The sequence below is a fragment of the Hippoglossus stenolepis genome, chromosome 16 (assembly GCF_022539355.2).
Source record: "Hippoglossus stenolepis isolate QCI-W04-F060 chromosome 16, HSTE1.2, whole genome shotgun sequence".
Classification (NCBI taxonomy): domain Eukaryota; kingdom Metazoa; phylum Chordata; class Actinopteri; order Pleuronectiformes; family Pleuronectidae; genus Hippoglossus; species Hippoglossus stenolepis.
Genome location: NC_061498.1, coordinates 8,467,098 through 8,486,109, shown reverse-complemented (window position 1 = coordinate 8,486,109; position 19,012 = coordinate 8,467,098). Strand labels below are relative to the sequence as shown.

Below are 19,012 nucleotides of genomic sequence, written 5' to 3'. Positions count from 1 at the left end.
ACTAACCTAACGCGAGTCTGCATGTTGGCTCCTCTCGGAGGAAACTCGAGAACCCGGAGAAAACCCACGGAGACAAGGGGAGAACATGCAAACACACAGAAAGGCCACCAAACCGGGATTTGAACCAGCTATCTTCTTGTGATCTGAGGATTCCAGGATAAATGTCCTGTTGCCTGGAAAAGATTACACCTGTTCATGCAAGTGAAGACTTTTAATGTATAATTAATTATCATTATTACGTTTAACCATGATTAAGCAGTAACTCCTAAGGTTGTCGATATTCCCTAAAGTCAATGCAACTAATTATTGTAAAAATAGAAGATGTTTGCAAAAATCTTTTTCAAGTCTCGGTAGCTCGCTGTAATTTTACCACATTGAATGGACAAGCCCTTCAGGGGTGAACAAAACCTAACAGCATGACTGCGGAGTTCCCAAATGTTAGAGCTAGATGTGTTAAATTATTAATTGTGCAAAACCAAATCTGTGTAGGAGGTTTTTCCCCTGTTGTTGAAACTGTATCAGTGTGAGCAGGTTATACAAGACAATATGTGCTTCAGGCAGTACTGCTCTTCAACTCCTTGCAACACCAGCCCTAAAACGTGAGTCAACCACTGAGTCTTAGGCATTTGTTCCCACAAATATGTCCATACAAGTGTTATTGGTAACTCAAGTGTGTTTGGAATCAGAAGGCTTCGTTCTAGTGTTGTTATATTTTATATTTTCCTCACACATGAAGTGAGTTCAGTTGGACTTTAAGGTGTTTCCATCCTCTCAATATGTAAACAGATGTTCTGGTGTCCTCTGTCTTTCTGCTAGATTAAGTCTGTGTGTGTTGTGATGTCATGTGTCCTAAACCCTCTGACGTCAACAGTGTGTGTGTGTGTGTGTGTGTGTGTGTGTGTGTGTGTGTGTGTGTGTGTGTGTGTGTGTGTGTGTGTGTGTGTGTGTGTGTGTGTGTGTGTGTGTGGATTATGTCAGATGCCCTGTAGCTGGCAGAGAGACTGCTTTGGCCCCTGATGTTTCTGTCAAGCATCCAAACAGCAGACGATTACCACTGTGCCACCTGATTGTGTGTGTGTGTGTGTGTGTGTGTGTGTGTGTGTGTGTGTGTGTGTGTGTGTGTGTGTGTGAGTGCGCATGGCTGCAAACATGCGTCCCTTACTATTTACGTCTCGACAATTACATAAGGAACCCAGCTGTTCTCTGTCGCTTTGTCTTTCCTCAGTACAAATGCTGAATATTCAGCTTTGCTCCTGCCACTGTCCGGAGTTACGCTAAGTTTACGACCTCATGCCCCCTCTGCTTCACTGTAGTACGTACTGACTTAAAAGCTATCAGATCTTGTCAGAGATATGCAGCTTTAGGATGAAGCAAAAAGATCAACAGCTGGCCCGTCAGAGGGCTGCTAATCCCAGAGGTGTTAGTGATATGGGAACATCCTCGTAAGGCTTATCCATACGTACCATACACCCTCATGATTAGACAGAGAAAACATCACTGATGATGAGATGAGACGTGTGGGTCTTAAATAAGATGAACCTCTAACCCCTGACTGTAAAACTCATCACAGATAAATGTGCAGTGCTTCAGTGCAGCAATACAAAATAAGTATTTGTATTAAAGTACGAGACATTCACTCTATCGCCTCCCAATACAAATCCTGTTATGAATATCAAGTGTGCCATAAGCATATGTGACTATTTCTTACAATATGAAGGATTAAGATTATCAGACAAGGAGATTCAGATCTACTTCCCCCTTTTGAAGCAGATTCACATTTCAGACTTTATATATACAATGTCGTTAGTAATATAATATCTTAATATCTTTGCAGCAACTCATAGATTCATCCGTCCCTTTTCCAAATGGGCTTTACATCTGTAACATGTGCAGGTGTAGTCTCTGTAGTACGACGGAGCATGAGGACTGCTTAAAGCGAATAAGAACGTGAGATTTTGAGAATAAAGTGAAAAAGTCTCAAAATTACAAGACTAAAGTAATAATATAAAAAAAAATTAATTCACTCAATTGTAATTTTAAGCTACATGTCATTTTAGAGGAGGAATATCAGAAGATCATCATCTTGTTAAATTATACTTTTGCACACAGGCACGACATTATTATATCAGGATTTTATGAAGACTGTGCAGGAAAGAACCACACCGACTGGAGTGGAACTCCAACAAGGAGCTGGTTAGTTCTTAAAATTATGTTTTTTCTTTCTTTATTCTCAAAATAAAATGTTTTCTCAATTAAAGATATATTCAGATTCTGTAATATGGCCCTAATACTCCGCTACGTACAGTAGCTTTTGAGCAGTGAAAAAATGGAAAGAAAAACAACAGAAGTGACTAAAAATATTTAGTGACTAAAACTGATTGCTGATAAAAAGAGCAGTGAGTATGACTCAGTTGTTGTTCTTCTGATTGTATCACTGAAATCATTCACAGTGTATTTAAATACCTGCCTCTATCTGAGCATTTAATATAGAACAAATACAATATATCATTTCCAAAGAGAACATCTGTCCATGCTGAGCATGATATCTATGACATCTGATTACTTTATCTAAGACCAATTCTCCAAATGACAAACAAATGTCATTACAACAATCATAATCATCATAGAATGTTGCCTTGATACTGCCGACCAACTCTGACCTGACCTATTACCCTCATTAGACTTAATGTACAGGGCTATAATACACTAAAATACAGTATATATCCATATATATATATATGTTTTTTCCCTCTTCCTGGAAATCCTCATCAAAGAAATGTGCTCACAGTACCATTTAAACTGTAATAAGATGTATGAGGTGGTAAACTGATAATACAAAATAACGAGGACATTATGATGTGGTAGAAATACAGACCCCTACATACGACACCACGACACATAATTAACCCACTCATGACACAAATGTGTACATGCATGATTACTTCACACATCACATTTTCATGTGGCGCGGTTGACCTGATAGATCACTTAATACGGCGGTGGCGTCTGCGCCGGCTTGATTGCGCCCAAGACATTTAGAGAATATTAGAGGTTTGGGGGTTTGGGCAGATCTATTCTTGTCAGACTGGGTGTCGCAGACAGCGCTGACTAATGATCTGACGGGCTTGGCCGCTGCAGGAGGGATCAGTGACAGCTTAATGAGGCCAGAAGGCTTCTGTGCTTACAGAGATAGAGGGAGGAGGGTGGTGTGGAGGGAGATGCACAGAAAAAGGGAGGGTAAAAATGAACAGAAAAGAAAAAACAGACAAGAGCAAACTGGAGGAAAGACAAAGTGAAGGAATGAGCAAAAAATAGAGATAAATAAGAGTGTAGGGACCATGCAGTTAAATGAATGGAGAAGGTGTAAGGTGTCCCAGTGATGTCCTCCCACTCCTGACGTGTGTGTGTGTATGTGTGTGAGGAGCATCCCCAACTGCTCTGTGCATTTAATTAATCAAAAAAGTGACAACTCTAGCGGGAGCTTTTTTTTTTGCATCCATCTTATCCCCCTCCTCCTCTTCTTGTGTTGGTGTGAGATGAGTCACCCACAGTAACAGTTAGGAAGGGCTGTCCCTCCTGTCGTCGCTGCTGGAGATGGGAGCTCTATCGCGGGGTGCGAGGTGGTTAGGCCTGCCTCGGCACGTTCGCACCAAGAGACAGTCAGAGGAAGTTGGCAACCGACAGAGCGGAAAGGGAGAAGGAGAGTGTGGATGAGTGAGGGACGGAAACGTTTAATGATCAAAAATAATCACTCTTGAGTTCACCTGTTTATAAGTTTGAAACCTGTTGCTGCCTGAACCTATGTCATAGGTTACTCAGGACTTGCACGTCTGCGTCGGCCACGTCAACCGAAATGCTGCTCATTCACTTTGAATGGGGTGACGTCATGCGATGCCAAACTGCATTGTGGTTCCGTTGCATTGCATTCTCGTGCTGCGCGAGTGGATGGAAGCAGCAGCCAATCAAATCGTGTTTAAACGAACACTCAAGTCAATCAACTCATGTCAGTTACTGCATGGGAGCTGTGTCACTACCTGAGACAACAAAGTAGGATGCGGATTGTGGCTGTTCTCAGTGGAGACCATCTTGGGTCATACAACCCCACCAGTACCACCCACTCCCCCGGGCAAAAAATATTTAAGGTGCACACCCGGGAGAGATAAAACACAAACACACATAGATGGACACACACACACACGTTCACACATTCTACCTAATTGCACCCTGAGGACTCAGGCCCAGGCCTTGGGACATTTATTTTTCTTAATATAGAGGAGTACATAAGGTTAAACTGATTTGTGAACCAGTGAGTGATGATAATGTGTGTGTGCATGTGTGCATGTGTGCGTGTGTGTGTGTGTGTGTGTGTGTGTGTGTGTGTGTGTGTGTGTGTGTGTGTGTGTGTGTGTGTGTGTGTGTGTGTGTGTATGCTCGGAAGGAAGACAGGAGGAGAGGAGGTGACGTCCACAGTGGAGCAACACACACTGAGGTGGCTTTGTTATAGAGACAGAGGCAGACAGAGTGGAATCTCAGCCCTGGCGCCTCATGGAAACTGATGGCTCTGTTTCAGCTCTAGATTTACCTGATGGCTGCTTTTTCAGGTCGTGGGTGATAAAGTGCGGCAGTACATCCAGGAAAAAACAAATCACAGCATTGGCATCACGCCTTGTACAGTGAACACTTCAACAAGTTGTCTCACTTTCCCAGGAGAAAAGCTGGTACTGTATGTGACACATCTCAGCCTGTTTTGGACATCATCATGCACACGGGAGAGGAATGTGTATTCTTGGACTGGAAATGCAGCAACAAACCTGCTACATCCCTTCCTCCTCCTCCTCTTCCTCCTCCTCCTCCCACCACCTCCCCAACTCTCCTGTGGTCCCTCCCCGGTGCTGACATTAAACATTGAGTGGCCGCGGCCTCCAGTCTGAGGAATAGGTCAGCTCCCTGGCTGCCGTCTGCCCACAAACACGCACTATTTACCATCCTGCAAATACACACACATGCACAGGCAGGCACGAGTAGATACAGAGGCTCATGCACATACCCACTTATGCACATACCCACACATGCACACACACACCAGGTGTACTGTGGGTCTATAAATCTTTCATAAAACTCTCATCTGATAAATTCAATGTCATTACTTGATTATCCTCAAGTGGTAAATAACACTATTTATGATTTGGCCTCAGTCAAGCTTTTTTTTTCCCCTTTAAAAGGTTTTGCAGATTAAGCTTGAGATTTACTTTTTATCTCATACTGTATATCTTCTTCGGAGTTCACCAGCAAGCAACATAGAGGATTTCCTTTCATTTACTCTGCTGCATACAAACAATGTTTTTTTTTAAACGTGAGGTTTGCATGTCACATTTTAACCATAAACTTTATAATTCACAGGGTAACCCAGTCATTGTGGATTAGAGTTTGTCCGAGTGAATATTTTAGCAAGAACTGTAAGAGTGTGAACTTTCGGAAAAGCAAAGCTAACAGTGTTGATTTCTTCTGCTGACCAAATACTTAGTACACCAGAGGCTTGAGGCAGAGAGAGATTAAGAGTGAGTGAGTGTGTGTGTGTGTGTGTGTGTGTGTGTGTGTGTGTGTGTGTGTGTGTGTGTGTGTGTGTGTGTGTGTGTGTGTGTGTGTGTGTGTGTGTGTGTGTGTGTGTTATACAGCACGTCGAGCAGTGCATTTATGACAGCAAAGCAACTTTTGTGTCCCTGGTCAGTCTTTGCTGTTGCATTTGTGATGACTGAACGACAATGGAAGCAAACTGCAGGAGGTGCAGGAAAGAAGTGATGAACTTGAGGAAAATAGTAAAGTATGAGGACAAGGGGGAGGAAAGAAAGGAGGAATGGGGGAGCAACGATTGTCACAACTCCAATGTTATAATTTTGCAGATTTTACCGAGGTTCAGATTCATAACCCACTGCGATGAGCTCAATCCGTTTTCATTATTAGGAAATCAAACTAAAATACCAAATACCAAAGAGAAAAAGACAGTGGCATTTAACTGAAACTCCACCTCTGTTATCCACAAACTCTGTGCACTCCAACGTATTGTTATGCACATTAATCATCGAGGACACAACCTAATTTGCGCTTTATGAAATTAGGCTCAGCAGTGAGGTGTTGTTCATGAGCAGCCATTAAGTTCCTGAATCAGGTTAGGCTCTGCGGTGCGCTTCCTCATCTCAAACACTTCCCATCAGGCCACTCCGAAGTCTTTCACCCGCTGAGGGTGCATGTTTTATGACTATTCATCTTCTGCACTTCACCTCAGCGGGAAGCGGGATGTGGCACCATCGTTAGTCTGTCTGCCCTAAATGAGCTTCCATTCATTCAGCAATTAGACCCAGCAATGAGTGCTTGTGTGTCTGGAATGAATAAAGACAGAGTAAGCGCCTTGTACATGAAGCACGGAACTAAAGATGCAGTTGTCGTGTCGGGGAGAGTTTGTTAAGGATCATGCAATTTAACACCTTTCATTCAGGTGAGCTGACTGTGTATGGAGGAATGAGTGCAGGGTTTCTTGGTGTAACATTAAATATTAAATTATTTCTTAAGAGACTCAAAGTTCAACTGGTATTAGCCACTTGCAAATTTTCCAGCTAATGTGATTTAATGGACCGAGCTCCTCAGGTAAACAGCATTTTCAGCTTCAAAGCTGATCTCAGGCAAGTTTAGTGTGGGGAGTGCAATGGGTCACGATAACAGAGCGTGTCGACCCGGGAGAGGAAAACATGTCAGAGAGGCTAAGAGTCCACCTTTCTGAGCAACTCTTCAGTAACACTGCACCAACCAGCACCGGCTCAGACTGACATTTCTGGGGCAGCTATCAGCGTGTGGGCGTGCGCTTGTGTGTGTGTGTGTGTGTGTGTGTGTGTGTGTGTGTGTGTGTGTGTGTGTGTGTGTGTGTGTGTGTGTGTGTACCTGACAGAGAGATGTACCCTAAGATTTGGTCTAAAACCAGTAGACTTTACATTAATAATGGGCTGAATTCAGGTGTGAAAGGTTCCTCACACCACGGCCCAGACTAACCGACCAAAACGAGGGGGTCTCAGTCGGGATCAAACTGAACCATGGTTCGGTTTGTGTGAAACATTCAGACCAATTGCCTACTGGTCTCTTCAGAATCGCAGTTGCCAAGGCTCGCATGGTTACTATTGTCTATATTGTTGAACAACGAGGACTTTCATTAAGCGCATTTGAGCTAGTGTCTAGTACTGCGCTCTCTTAATTTTCTCCATTCAAACGGAAAGTCCTCTACAGTAGCCATAGAGCTGACAACACTTCTTCTTCTGCCTCTTTCCAGGGCATCCCAAGGTGTTCCCCGACCAGATGGGTTATGCAATCCCTCCATCATGTTCAGGGTCTCTCCCTTTGTCTCTGACCATATGGACGAACCCTGTCTACCTCCACAGGGACGCATCCATGTGGCATCATAATTCAACCCCCAAACCACCTGCACTGACTTTTTTTTAGCCCCTTTCTGAAATCCTGCGATGCGTTATTTCCTTCTGTCTCGACGCAAAATATATAACTGACCTAATACTACCATACTGTTGACTTCCAGAGAGATGGTCTACCTTATCTCATCATCATTCAATATGCAACACAAGGAAGAAATGCTTCAAAAGTTCACCTGTATTAGAAACAAAACGCAGATCTCTTATTTAAAGCTTTATTTAAAATAGGAAGGCACCGATCTTATTAAATCAGTTAATTGATTAAATAGTTTCTCCAGCCCTGACAGACTTATGTGATGTTTCTGCTTTCATTCCCATAGAAGATTGAGGGTTATAGGTTATAAACTTAAGAAAATAAGAGCTGGGATCAAACTGGCAGTTGGTTTTGAGTAATAGTAATTGATAACTTCATCTCAACAGGGATTTGTTGTTTGAAACTGTAAGGACTTGTTGAAATTGATTATCTTTAATCTAATCCAATAAAATGCCTCAGTTTCAAACTAAAACTTGAGCTTGAACACAAATTAACAAATGCCTCCCTACAACCCTGGAAAGGATAAGTGGTACACATATGGACGGATGTCTTTGATGCCCTAAAAGAGGAAAGAGAGGACCAAGTGTTCTGATAACTCCTAAAAATGAGGAGAGAGAGCAGATGCAACTGGCAAAGAGGGAACACACACACACACACACACACACACACACACACACACACACACACACACACACACACACACACACACACACACACACACACACACACACACACACACACACACACACACACACACACACACACACACACACACACACACACACACACACACACACACACACACACACACACACACACCATACGGCACAGCAGAATGTGGAGAACACACCAACACTGGCATCCAACAGTGCGACTTGCACATGTACAAGGACACAAGGGTGATCATGCTCCGTGTACGTCATCATCTGACCATCTCTACAGTAACTGTCAGAGGGTCTGTGCATGTCGGCCACTCACAGGTCACTCGGTCTCCTCATGCTCCTCTCAGGCTGTGCTCATTGGCCTGATTACCGCTCCTCCTCTTGTTCATCACAGCCCAGCAGGGATTGGCCTTTTGACACGCACAACATACTACAAACCACACTCTCCTCCTCCTCTCCTTCACTGCATATGACACATCTCCCTAATTTTCTCCTCCATTGTCCCTGCAGGCTGAAAGCCCTCCAGCTCCCAGACTTCTCCCTTTGCTCTACTTTTCCTTCTTGAGGGTTCATGCAGAGGGAGGTGACAACCTTGTACATTTTCCTCTTCTGTTTAACCATCTTTGCTCAATTTCCATGTGCTAGTTTGTACTTCGCATTACCAACTGTCCCTCCCCCTCTTCTTCTTCTCCTCCGATCAACATCTCCCTTCTCCTCTGTCTTCATTATCCACTCCTCCTCCCACTCTCTGAGATTATTTTAAAGACCAGGATGTCAGGTGCAGCAACTCACTGTTCTTTTCCCCGGGAGAAGATTCACTAAATTCCTCTTAATTTAATAAAACTTTGAAGGGAACTCAATGCCCTGACCTCATAATTCCCTCCTACCCTATCTTGATGTCTCAGTTCTCCCTTTATACATGGTCTCACTGTCTTTTCCTGCATGTTTGGGCACATTTTGAATTCCCCTTATAAAAAAGGAAAAAATGAATTCTCATCCAAACATGACCTACTCCCATTAATTAACATTTCAGGAGGAAGTTGGACATAATTGGCATGCGGGGCATGTTGCTCAGCACAATGAAGCTTTATCTGCGCTGAAATATTATCCATTTATCTTGGAGATGATAATTACGCTGCATAAAATAAGGCATTGGTCACACTAGGCTGCAAACACTGTGAGGCTTTAATAGGAATGCAGAGGAAACACTTCTGCATTAGCTCTTTTACTCTTTAACCGAAAAACAACATTTGAAACAAAGTGTCCCGTGTGTAACATACCGGCTGTGTGGGCTTAAAACCAGCCCGCGGCTTTAATTATGGCAAAGTCCACTGATATTACGCTGCTTTCTGCTTCGCTCATAATTCACTATCATTCTTTAACTTTATTACCACCGGAACAGTCTGACCCAAGTGTTCTGCTGAAGCTCTACTAACTTTTCTCCCTTTTTTTTAATTGCCTCACACTCGTGTCTTCATCCCCGGCTCCCTCTCCTCTTCAGGTCTTTGGGGTTTATTAAGGCAGAGGGCTTCTGTCATTGTCGGCCTACAAGTGGATTTTAATGAGGCACGCTGTTAATAACATCCACTCATCACACATGCTGCGAAGCACACACACGCATAGAAACATATTAACGTACAAACACACGCAGTGGGGTTACGTAATAACTCTATTAAACATGTTTCAAGAGCAAAGCACACAGAGGGAAGTGTAGGAGACTGTTTTATGAGGCTGTTATGTAAATATGTTTTGTTTTTTTTTACAATTTTCTAATATTAGTTTCTTGTCAACACAATGGTCAGTGCAGGTCAACGAATTTGATATTTTTTCGACTCAATGAGGAATTGATCGATGTAAAAATGGACAGATTGCTTGATAAAATGAAAAATATTGTTGGTTAAAGTCCGTCCAGCAAATGTAGTCCGAGGCAAGTCGAGTACAAAATGCCAGCTGTGAGAGGCTGATTATTGGCCCACACGGCTCAGACCTTTTAAACTGTGCCCCACCCACTGATGGAGGAGCGGCGCTGCTGTAACAGAGGCAGGCGTTTGCAGAAGTCAGCTGGTGGCTGCGCTTCTGTACAGACGCCCCACTGAGTGTGTTTTGCTAAGGTGGCCATTTTCCGACGCGAGTGTAGCTTGGTGACAGATAATTAGGGCAGAGAGACCTGAGGCGAGGAGAGGAAGACTATGAGTGAGAGCCGACAGAGTGTTTTCCTTTTCTCTGCAGCGCAGCCTGGGGACAGTCAGGCAAACGGCGTTCTTCACACTCCAGCATTTAGACGTGCCGCATTTAAGGAACGTGTGATGTTTTCATTTGCACACCCTATCAACAACACCAAAAAGAGATCATCTGACAGCGAGTGTATTCTGTCCCCGTGCACCACTCACACTCAGGCAGAGGCATAAACATGGCAGGGATAAAAATAACAAGATTTGTTTACAGTAGAAGATGATGTCACAGTTCTCTTCTGTTTATATGAACGTCTTACACAAATTACAGTGTCTGTGGTTGAACGTCCCAGTGAGTCAGTTAAAGATCCCACTGGGAGCCGTCACTGACTGCAGGTGAAAACAATGTGTCCCCTTCAAGCCCAAATATTCATTTACTATCTAACTAACTAACACACTGGCTTATGTAACCAGGCATTAGGCCCATAACTGCAGATTGCAATTTGATATCTGTAATTAAATCAGCAGCTTATGTAATCACTCAGATTTCTCCAGCTGTTCCAACATCTGAGATTTGCGAACGTATTGATGGTTGTAGCAGGAATTTTCATGCACATATTCGTATCCCATTATGTGTAATATCAAATATATGATGACCTAAACCTGCCTCATCTGTATTTACTTTTTAATCTTAAGCATTAACACTGTTGAAACAGTGGAAACACAATATTTCCTCCCATTAAGAGCAGTGTGTGTGAAATGACCAGAGGCCGTGTCAGCCTGGGACATCTGGTGAGCCTGAAGTCATGTTGCTTACTACTCAACAGTCAGACAGATTGTGATTTTTGGCTGAAGAGCTGCGTCATGTCCACAGCCCCTCAGTGCAGCCATGTTACATAATCTAATCTAAAGAACTGATCTGCTCCTCTGGGTTAATAACACACATCCGGGCTTTCATCTGCTCAGCTATACTCTCTGACTTACTGCACATATTGTATAGGTTACCACAAGTTACTTCATCGTCTCTGGCTGCTTATCATTTGCCCTGTGTTTTGCACCGCGCGCTGAACGGGGTTTGACTCTCTAATCTGTAATCTGCTCTCGGTGCATTTCGGCATTAACATGTGGAGAGATTTGACATTGTGTAAGCTGCTGAATCGGCCGTGTTATTGCGCGAGCTCGCCCAGCTGTTGCAGCAGGTTGGAGAGCTGAGCTGCTGGGAGGGTAATGGCTCGAGACTGGCACAGTAATGGTGCAGGAAGCCACGGGAAATGTGGACTAGTTTGCTAACAAGGCCGGGCCGACGCTACGAAGGAACTTTGCTGAATCCATGATACCTGTGCAGGAGGAAACCACTGGTATCTGAGTTTGAAAGTGAAGTTATTCAGTCAAGCATATAATAATCAGCTACATGGTGATTTTACAATGACCATGTTTGGAAGGGGAGGGTGGGGTGAGGGGTATTCAGCTGCAACATGCAACTTCACCACTAGATGTCCCGAATTTCTACACACTGAACCTTTAAGTGAAGGTGACAAAGTAAGTGAAAGAAAAGTCCCCAGAGCTGCACTGATGCCCAATAACTGCGTCGGAACCGAGGCTGCGGCCTCTGAGGCTGAAAAAACAAAGCAGCGTTCAGCAGTCACAGCTGCCGACAGCAGGATGAGGAGGCAGAAGGAACAAGGGATTTGCCATGTTTCACCTCTCCACCTGTCAATGTGTCAAAGTGATGCAGAAACATGCAGGAACCCAACAGCTTTCATCTGAGTCACTGTGAAGCTTTGACTCTGTCTTTCAGTGCAGGTTGACAGTAGGCAGATGACAGCTGACAGGTACTGACACCAGACAATAAACCAGCCAGCAATCCTGTTTTTCTGCACAAATAAGTGGGACATCAACAATATGAGTTCCCCTGGGGAATCAGGCTCGCTTTGAGTATTTATGAGCACATAATCGTGTCATATTTGTCTCAGAAAAAGCGGCAGTGATATATTAGGGAGAATTAGTTAAACGCAGCTAAATAACCTAAGCCAATGGTTGGAGCAAGTAAATCAACCAGCAGGACATGTGGCTGTGTGTGGTTTTCTCTGCCTCTTTCTCTTTGTGGGAGAATAATACTGCACGTGAGATGGACACAATAGACACATTTACATAGACAGCAATGTTCCAATATTAACCCATATAGTCTGAATAAGACACGTAAACAGCATTTTCTGATTACTTTCATCTGAATAAGGTCATACTCTAAATAAGCAATAGACCAATAAAGGCATGTGGATTGTTCTGATCTTAGACATCTATACGTATTAATTACATGATGGCATCCTAATGGAGTTTTCACATCATTTTGTGTTTACATCTGTTTACATGTATTACCTCATGGAATTGCAAATTCACTGACATCTAATTAGATCCTCTAATCCTCATGGGGTACCTGTGTTGGTGAACCTAAAAACAGATATTTGATGGTGAGTTCCATTGATGCATCGAAGTCCCTCCCCCAAACAAAATATATTCGGGACAGCTCTGAAACTGAGTCCTAAAAAGAATTTTCCTCATTGTTCAAAATAAATGTCAGCAGCACACTAAATCCCACGAGTATGTCAAAGATGTCATAAGTCCTGTGAAGCAATAACACGTGATAAATAAAACACATGGAGCTGGATGAAAAAAAGAAAAGCCATCTTTAAACTACACTGTGCACTTGTACACTTGATAATGAACAGGGCAAAAGACAGATGGCAGGAAAGAGGATTTGCCAAAGAGAGTAACGGCAATATAAGCATGTAAAGCATAATCTGCCCATGTCACACTAATCAAATCTGTCACTGCAATGAAGTCATATCACCCCCCAAAAAACAGAAAGGAGGTTCTCAAAGAGACTTGATCTGGTTAGAGGTATTGGCCCATTGTGCTGATGTAAAGTTGATTGTGAAAGCCATATTGTTTCTCTATGGATGAGTCACCTTCATTCACTGGTTCCAGAGAGATCCTTGACTGACAATACAGCACTATTTACCACCTACGCATCACTACGTGTTGAATGAGAAACAGAGAGAGAGAGAAGAGAGAGAAGAGAGAGAGAGAGGGAGAGAGGGAGAGAGGGAGAGAGAGAGAGAACTTTTCACTCAAATGCTAATGTGAACATCTCTCCCTCTCCATCTCTTCTCCATGTTGTTCTGTGAGTGGATCAAAGCATCTGCCGGACAGATGACGCCATTCACACACCAAGGCGGATACAATGGGGGCTAGAGGGTGTACGTGCGTGTGTGTGTATGCGTGCGTGCGTGCATGCGTGCGTGCGTGCGTGTGTGTGTGCTCGCTTTTGTTACCTGTTCAGAACCGTTTCGAAGCATAAACAAAGGAACAGTGGACCTCATGGGGACCAAAGCTCAGTCCTAATGACACAAAAGTTAATTTCTGAGGTGCTGGTTAAGGTTAGAGGTAAGATTTGAATTGTGGTTAGGTTAGGGTTCGGCATGAATTTGTCATGGTTAAGTTTAGGGTTATGGTTTTGGCTGTCCACAATCAATACAATTCAATACAAGATCCTAATGAGAATAGCTGCGCAAACCTGTGTGTGTGTGTGTGTGTGCGCAAGTGAGTGAGAGAGAGAGAGAGAAAGAGAAAGAATCTCTCTCTATCCGAGCTCCAAGCCAAATTCAAAGTGTCACCACGTAGATTCAGATGCTGAGGGGCAGAGATGGAGGAGTGAAGATGGAAGGAAGGAGAGAGGGATGGAGGGATAGGTGTCCGTGACTCACTCACTCAATCCCTGCTCAGTTGTTCTCGCTGAATTCAAAACATAAAACCATATTAATTAATAAATCATGGACAACAAACCACGTAGCTCGGCCTAAAATGCATATTTTTGCTGTTGGACCGGCTCCTGTTGGTCACAAGAGTATTCAGGCAGTAAGTGCAACACAGAATTGAATTCATTATTAAGGACTTATTTTAACAAACCTTATGCCTCATGTGTAACACTGAACCTAAAAATTACTTTGGTAAATTTTATGTGAGTAATATTTTACAGCTTATTAGCCTACAGAACTTGGTGCTAATTCTAAAGGACTTTCTAGGATAATTTATATACCTATTTATATACCTAAAGCAAATTGCATGAGACCATTCTATACCACATCACTTTAAGGGAAATTAAAAATAATGTTTTCTGGAAATTAGCTGTTAAACGCCTGAAAGATGAAGCAATGCCATAATTTTTATTATTGATTATTCAGCCGATTTTCTCGATCAACCCATCAATCAATCTTTTGTTCTACAAAAATATCTGAAAACAGGGTTGTTAAAGCCAATGAGGACATGTTAATATGTTAATGTTATGGTAAGCAGTTTAGCCAATGGAGGGTTTCTCCAAAAAGAAATGTTTGTGTGTGTGTTTCTCAGATTCATAGAGTCATGGATTTATTGAGAATAAGAAGAATACGGTAAAGGACAAACTGTTGTTATTCTGAAAAAGTGTGAAAAACTGACTGGAAATAAAAGAAAGAAAAGAGCTGGTTGTGCATGAGCTAATCCCATATCAACATTTGGAATTCAAAGAGGTCCCTCCCCAATGGGCTTCCTGTATTCACTCTGTGCCAAAGCAAAAGCCAGTGGGTAGATAATGAGCCACAGAAACAGGCAGATCAAAATTCACAATGGGCAGTTGAAGCCAGTGATGTAGGGTCTGTGTGTTTATGTGTGTGTGTATTTGTACTGATATCTTTCTGAGGACCATTTTTACGTTCGGTCTTATGAAGTGAGGAAACTTTTGCCGATCCTCATTTTTTCATTGGGCTGTTTGAGGGTTAGAATTAGGTTTAGATGAGGGTTAGACATTTAGTCGTGATGGTTACGGTTAGGCCGAGGAGCTTGGGAACACATTATGCTAATGAGTGTCCTCACTAAGATAGAAGTACAAATAATTGTAGATAAGAGAAAGGGAATAAATATATGAAAGAAGAGTAGAAAGACGGAGAATTTTTTTGCGGCTGGGACGATGGACAGAAAGAGCTGAGGTAAAGCGTGGTTAAATAACAAGAAGGTAGCCTAGCAGTGATAAAGTGATAAAATGAAAAATAGGTCAAGAATAATGAGCCTTTAAAAGACGACACAAAGATGAAGAGAAGCCAATACAGAGCCACAGCTTTGATATAGGTTGATAAAACACCAGACGTTAACGTTAAAGTGTGCTCTTGATCAAATGGGACGCTGCAAAAGCATCACTAAACTGCATTGACTTTCCGTCCATTTAACACATTGTAATGACTCCTGATAATATTTAATGAGGAGACGATGGGAATCGCTGCGAGGAGTCTCGTCATTGCAGTTAATCAAGTGTATCAGACAATTCAGATGCTAAAAAAACACAGGTTTTGATGTTGCCGCTGTGTAAACATGAGAGAATAGTGGTGTGGGCATGTTTCTCCATCTTAATTGGTTTAGCAAGGGAAAATTCATTAGTTGGTATTTCAGTCTGATGAAGAGTGAGGATATAGTGTTTAATTGGCTTTTTGTGTTTGCAAATGTGCAGTGGTGATTCAGAGAGTAGTGATTTACAAGTGTTCCGATACCAGCAGTGGAAATTACTCAGATACTGACGAAAATGGTTGGGCAACGGTGGGTACACAAATCTATTAAAACGACCCAAGATGGTTTCACACAAACAAACGGCAATCACTTATTAAAAGTACTTATACTACTGTACCGCCAGTGGCTAGTACTGTTTGAAGAGTGGCGAAAAATAAGTGATTTCTGGTAGCGTAGTCAGAGCTAGATATAATGTCACCAATTTGGCAACATTTCAGGAACTGGAACTTCCCACACAAGTAAAACGGCGACGTGTACGCATGAAAGACTTCCGTTTCGAGGGGTGGCACTGGTGTTGCCAATTACAACACTAGCAATAGGCCATACAACAATGAATAACGTTGTGGTATCGGATCGGTTCTCTGTATCAGCCAATACGTGAAGTCCAGGTATCGGAATAAGTAATGGAAGGAGCATCTCTGCTACTGATGAGATGATACAAATGCTTGTCCTCTAAATGTGAGCATGACTATAGTGTTTCTGGTTTACTTTCTTTGCTGATGCGTGTTTGAACTAAACAGACACCATGTGCATGTTGCAGCTGTGCTTAACCTCCTCTCTTATCTAACCAAGGACAGATCTCTTTCCTGGCCGGAGGGAAGAGGAGAGCGAGGTTCAACTTTTACAGCAGGTTGACACGTGGACCCCAAACAGAGCTATTACACCTGGAGGGACCACAGAGGTCAGACTCCAACACTGATAAAACATCACCACTCTGCCCCCGACAGCATCGCATCAGCTGGGGGGAAAGAGAGGAGGCTGATGAGGGACGATGTTATCGAACCTGACGCGTGGATGCCACAAACCTGCTGATACAGAAAAATCAATATGGTGATATATTGCTATACACTCGTGTCATAACATAATATTGATTGAAATGGCGTAGAGATGAGAGAAGCAAACGAGAGAGACTCTATAATCACTTTACCCTGTAATTGTAATATCTGTGCCAAATTCAGATTTGTAAGCACTAACAGGACAAAATGACTCCATTAGTTTCCACTCAAATCATCGAAATAAGGCAGAGTCACATTAAACTTGTTTGTTCACCATATGGAAGCAAGTCGTGCCCATAAAGATTTGAATCTCATAAGCAACCAAACTCCTATCTGTTCAACTTAATCATCACTGAATAAATAATGTTGAAAATTAATATTTAATAGCAATTAAACATTTTATTTTGAAAACCATCCACGTATATGTAATCTGAATTAGCCTCTTTGACCTTTTCAGTTTGCATTTCCGTTTCATCTCAGTTAATCAAGTGTATCAGACAATTCAGATGCTAAAAAAACACAGGTTTTGATGTTGCCACTGTGTAAACATGAGAGAATAGTGGTGTGGGCATGTTTCTCCATCTTAATTGGTTTAGCAAGGGAAAATTCATTAGTTGGTATTTCAGTCTGATGAAGAGTGAGGATATAGTGTTTAATTGGCTTTTTGTGTTAGCCTCTTTGACCTTTTCAGTTTGCATTTCCGTTTCATTCAGCCTCCATGTGAATGGAGAGAATAAGTGAACCAGTTCATTTTGTTAATTTCATCATGGTTTTACTACCAGCATCTCCAACGTCAAGCGCAGTACTCAACACTCGCTCAAATGCACCAGATTAACATCTTCGTTGTTCAGATGTGATATTGTCTGAGGCACTTTCTTCACTACTTCCTGTAATTAGTCTGGAAGTCTGAATTATTCCAAAAAGTGTTTTCAAACTGCTAACAAAGCAAAGCATGGTTCAGTTTGATCCAGACTGAAATCCCCCTCTTAACACCTTTCATACCTGTTTTTTTGGTTCAGACTAAACCAAAGTCTGCAGGCCCAGACCAAACAAGGTAAATCCTCTTTGTGTACTGAGGGACGTCCTCAGGTGTCTGGACATTTGGAGAAAAGGCTGAAAGGAGAGGTTGTGTATAAAGTATCAACTTACGTCTGTGTCAGGGCCCTTGTCGGCTCCGGGACAGGAGAAGGTGACAAACTCATGGCAGCGTTTGTGAACCACAAAACAACACACTAAGAGGAAAGAGAGAGAGAGAAGAGAGTTTATAATACAACATTGTGAACAGTTTGTCTCATTTTGTTCTTACATGCACATAATGTGCGCACACCTGCCAAATCTGCCTCTTAAAACACAAACACACACAAAGTATTACATCCTTCTGTCGAGTATTTTATGCAAGTTGTCTGACAAATGGACAATTATTTTCAAATCATTCTTAAAATGAGTCGAAGCCTGTCCCATATGGACTCATAAGAAAATGCAAACAGATAAACAGACTCACACACGTGTGCACCCACACTCACACCCACACAAATAATGTCACTGTGTTCTGCAGCCCTCAGCTCTTTAAAATCTGTTGGGTTGACGCCGATTGCATCATTGTCTCCCACTGAACTCGTCCAAAGTGTCACTCTGCGTGATATGACTGACACGACACCTGATGCTGCTGTCACGTTAGCTACGGTGGCATTTACATTCGGACCCTGCCGCAGATTTTGGGAGGGAAAAGCAAAAGTGTGGACATCTGTGACAGCTAGAACACAAGCCGACTCTCTCCGACTCGCACTCTGTGTTTCCAACTGTATTTTCTCCTGCCATTAGTTAAAATTCCTCTTTCTTTCTTTGTCGTTCTCACACAATCTGTCTGTGTCTCTCATTGTCAAGCTGGCGGCTTGTTCATGTGCACTTCTGTGCTCTAGCACCCTCGTGTTTGTGTGGATTTTTGTCTCTAACTCTGCCAGCTACGTCGCAGTTGCCAGAAAATCTGACGGGCACTGGTTAAACGGGAGAAATTAGTTTACGGAGAAGTCCAAAGGAACAGCAGGGGATCAATTCAAAAGGCTTTATTGTATCAAGATGCTCAGTTAGATTTATGATGGATAGATGGGTGAATGGAATGATGAATTCTGAGGCAGTAGCAGTGAAGAGCTCCAGTACAAATCCATTCATTTGAGTAATAAAGAGGAAATTAGGCAGCGAGAGAGAAGGGGGTTATTAAGCTCATCAAAATAATAACACTTGTTAATCTGAGCTCTAATGTTGACGTCTGAGCCGTTTGTTTTTGCACAATGTGCATTTTAAAAATGAC

The 19,012-nt window shown here is 42.5% G+C and overlaps 1 protein-coding gene across 2 annotated transcripts in view; it reads right to left on the bottom strand.

The window, feature by feature from the left end:
• The window catches only part of prkcab (protein kinase C, alpha, b), an 83,522-nt gene that overhangs the window by 35,392 nt on the left and 29,118 nt on the right, over window positions 1–19,012 (bottom strand). For both annotated transcript variants that reach the window (XM_035181485.2, XM_035181486.2), the window contains exon 3: window positions 17,854–17,936. In XM_035181485.2, the coding sequence (XP_035037376.2) occupies window positions 17,854–17,936 (83 nt within the window). The remainder of the gene's footprint in view (window positions 1–17,853; window positions 17,937–19,012) is intronic.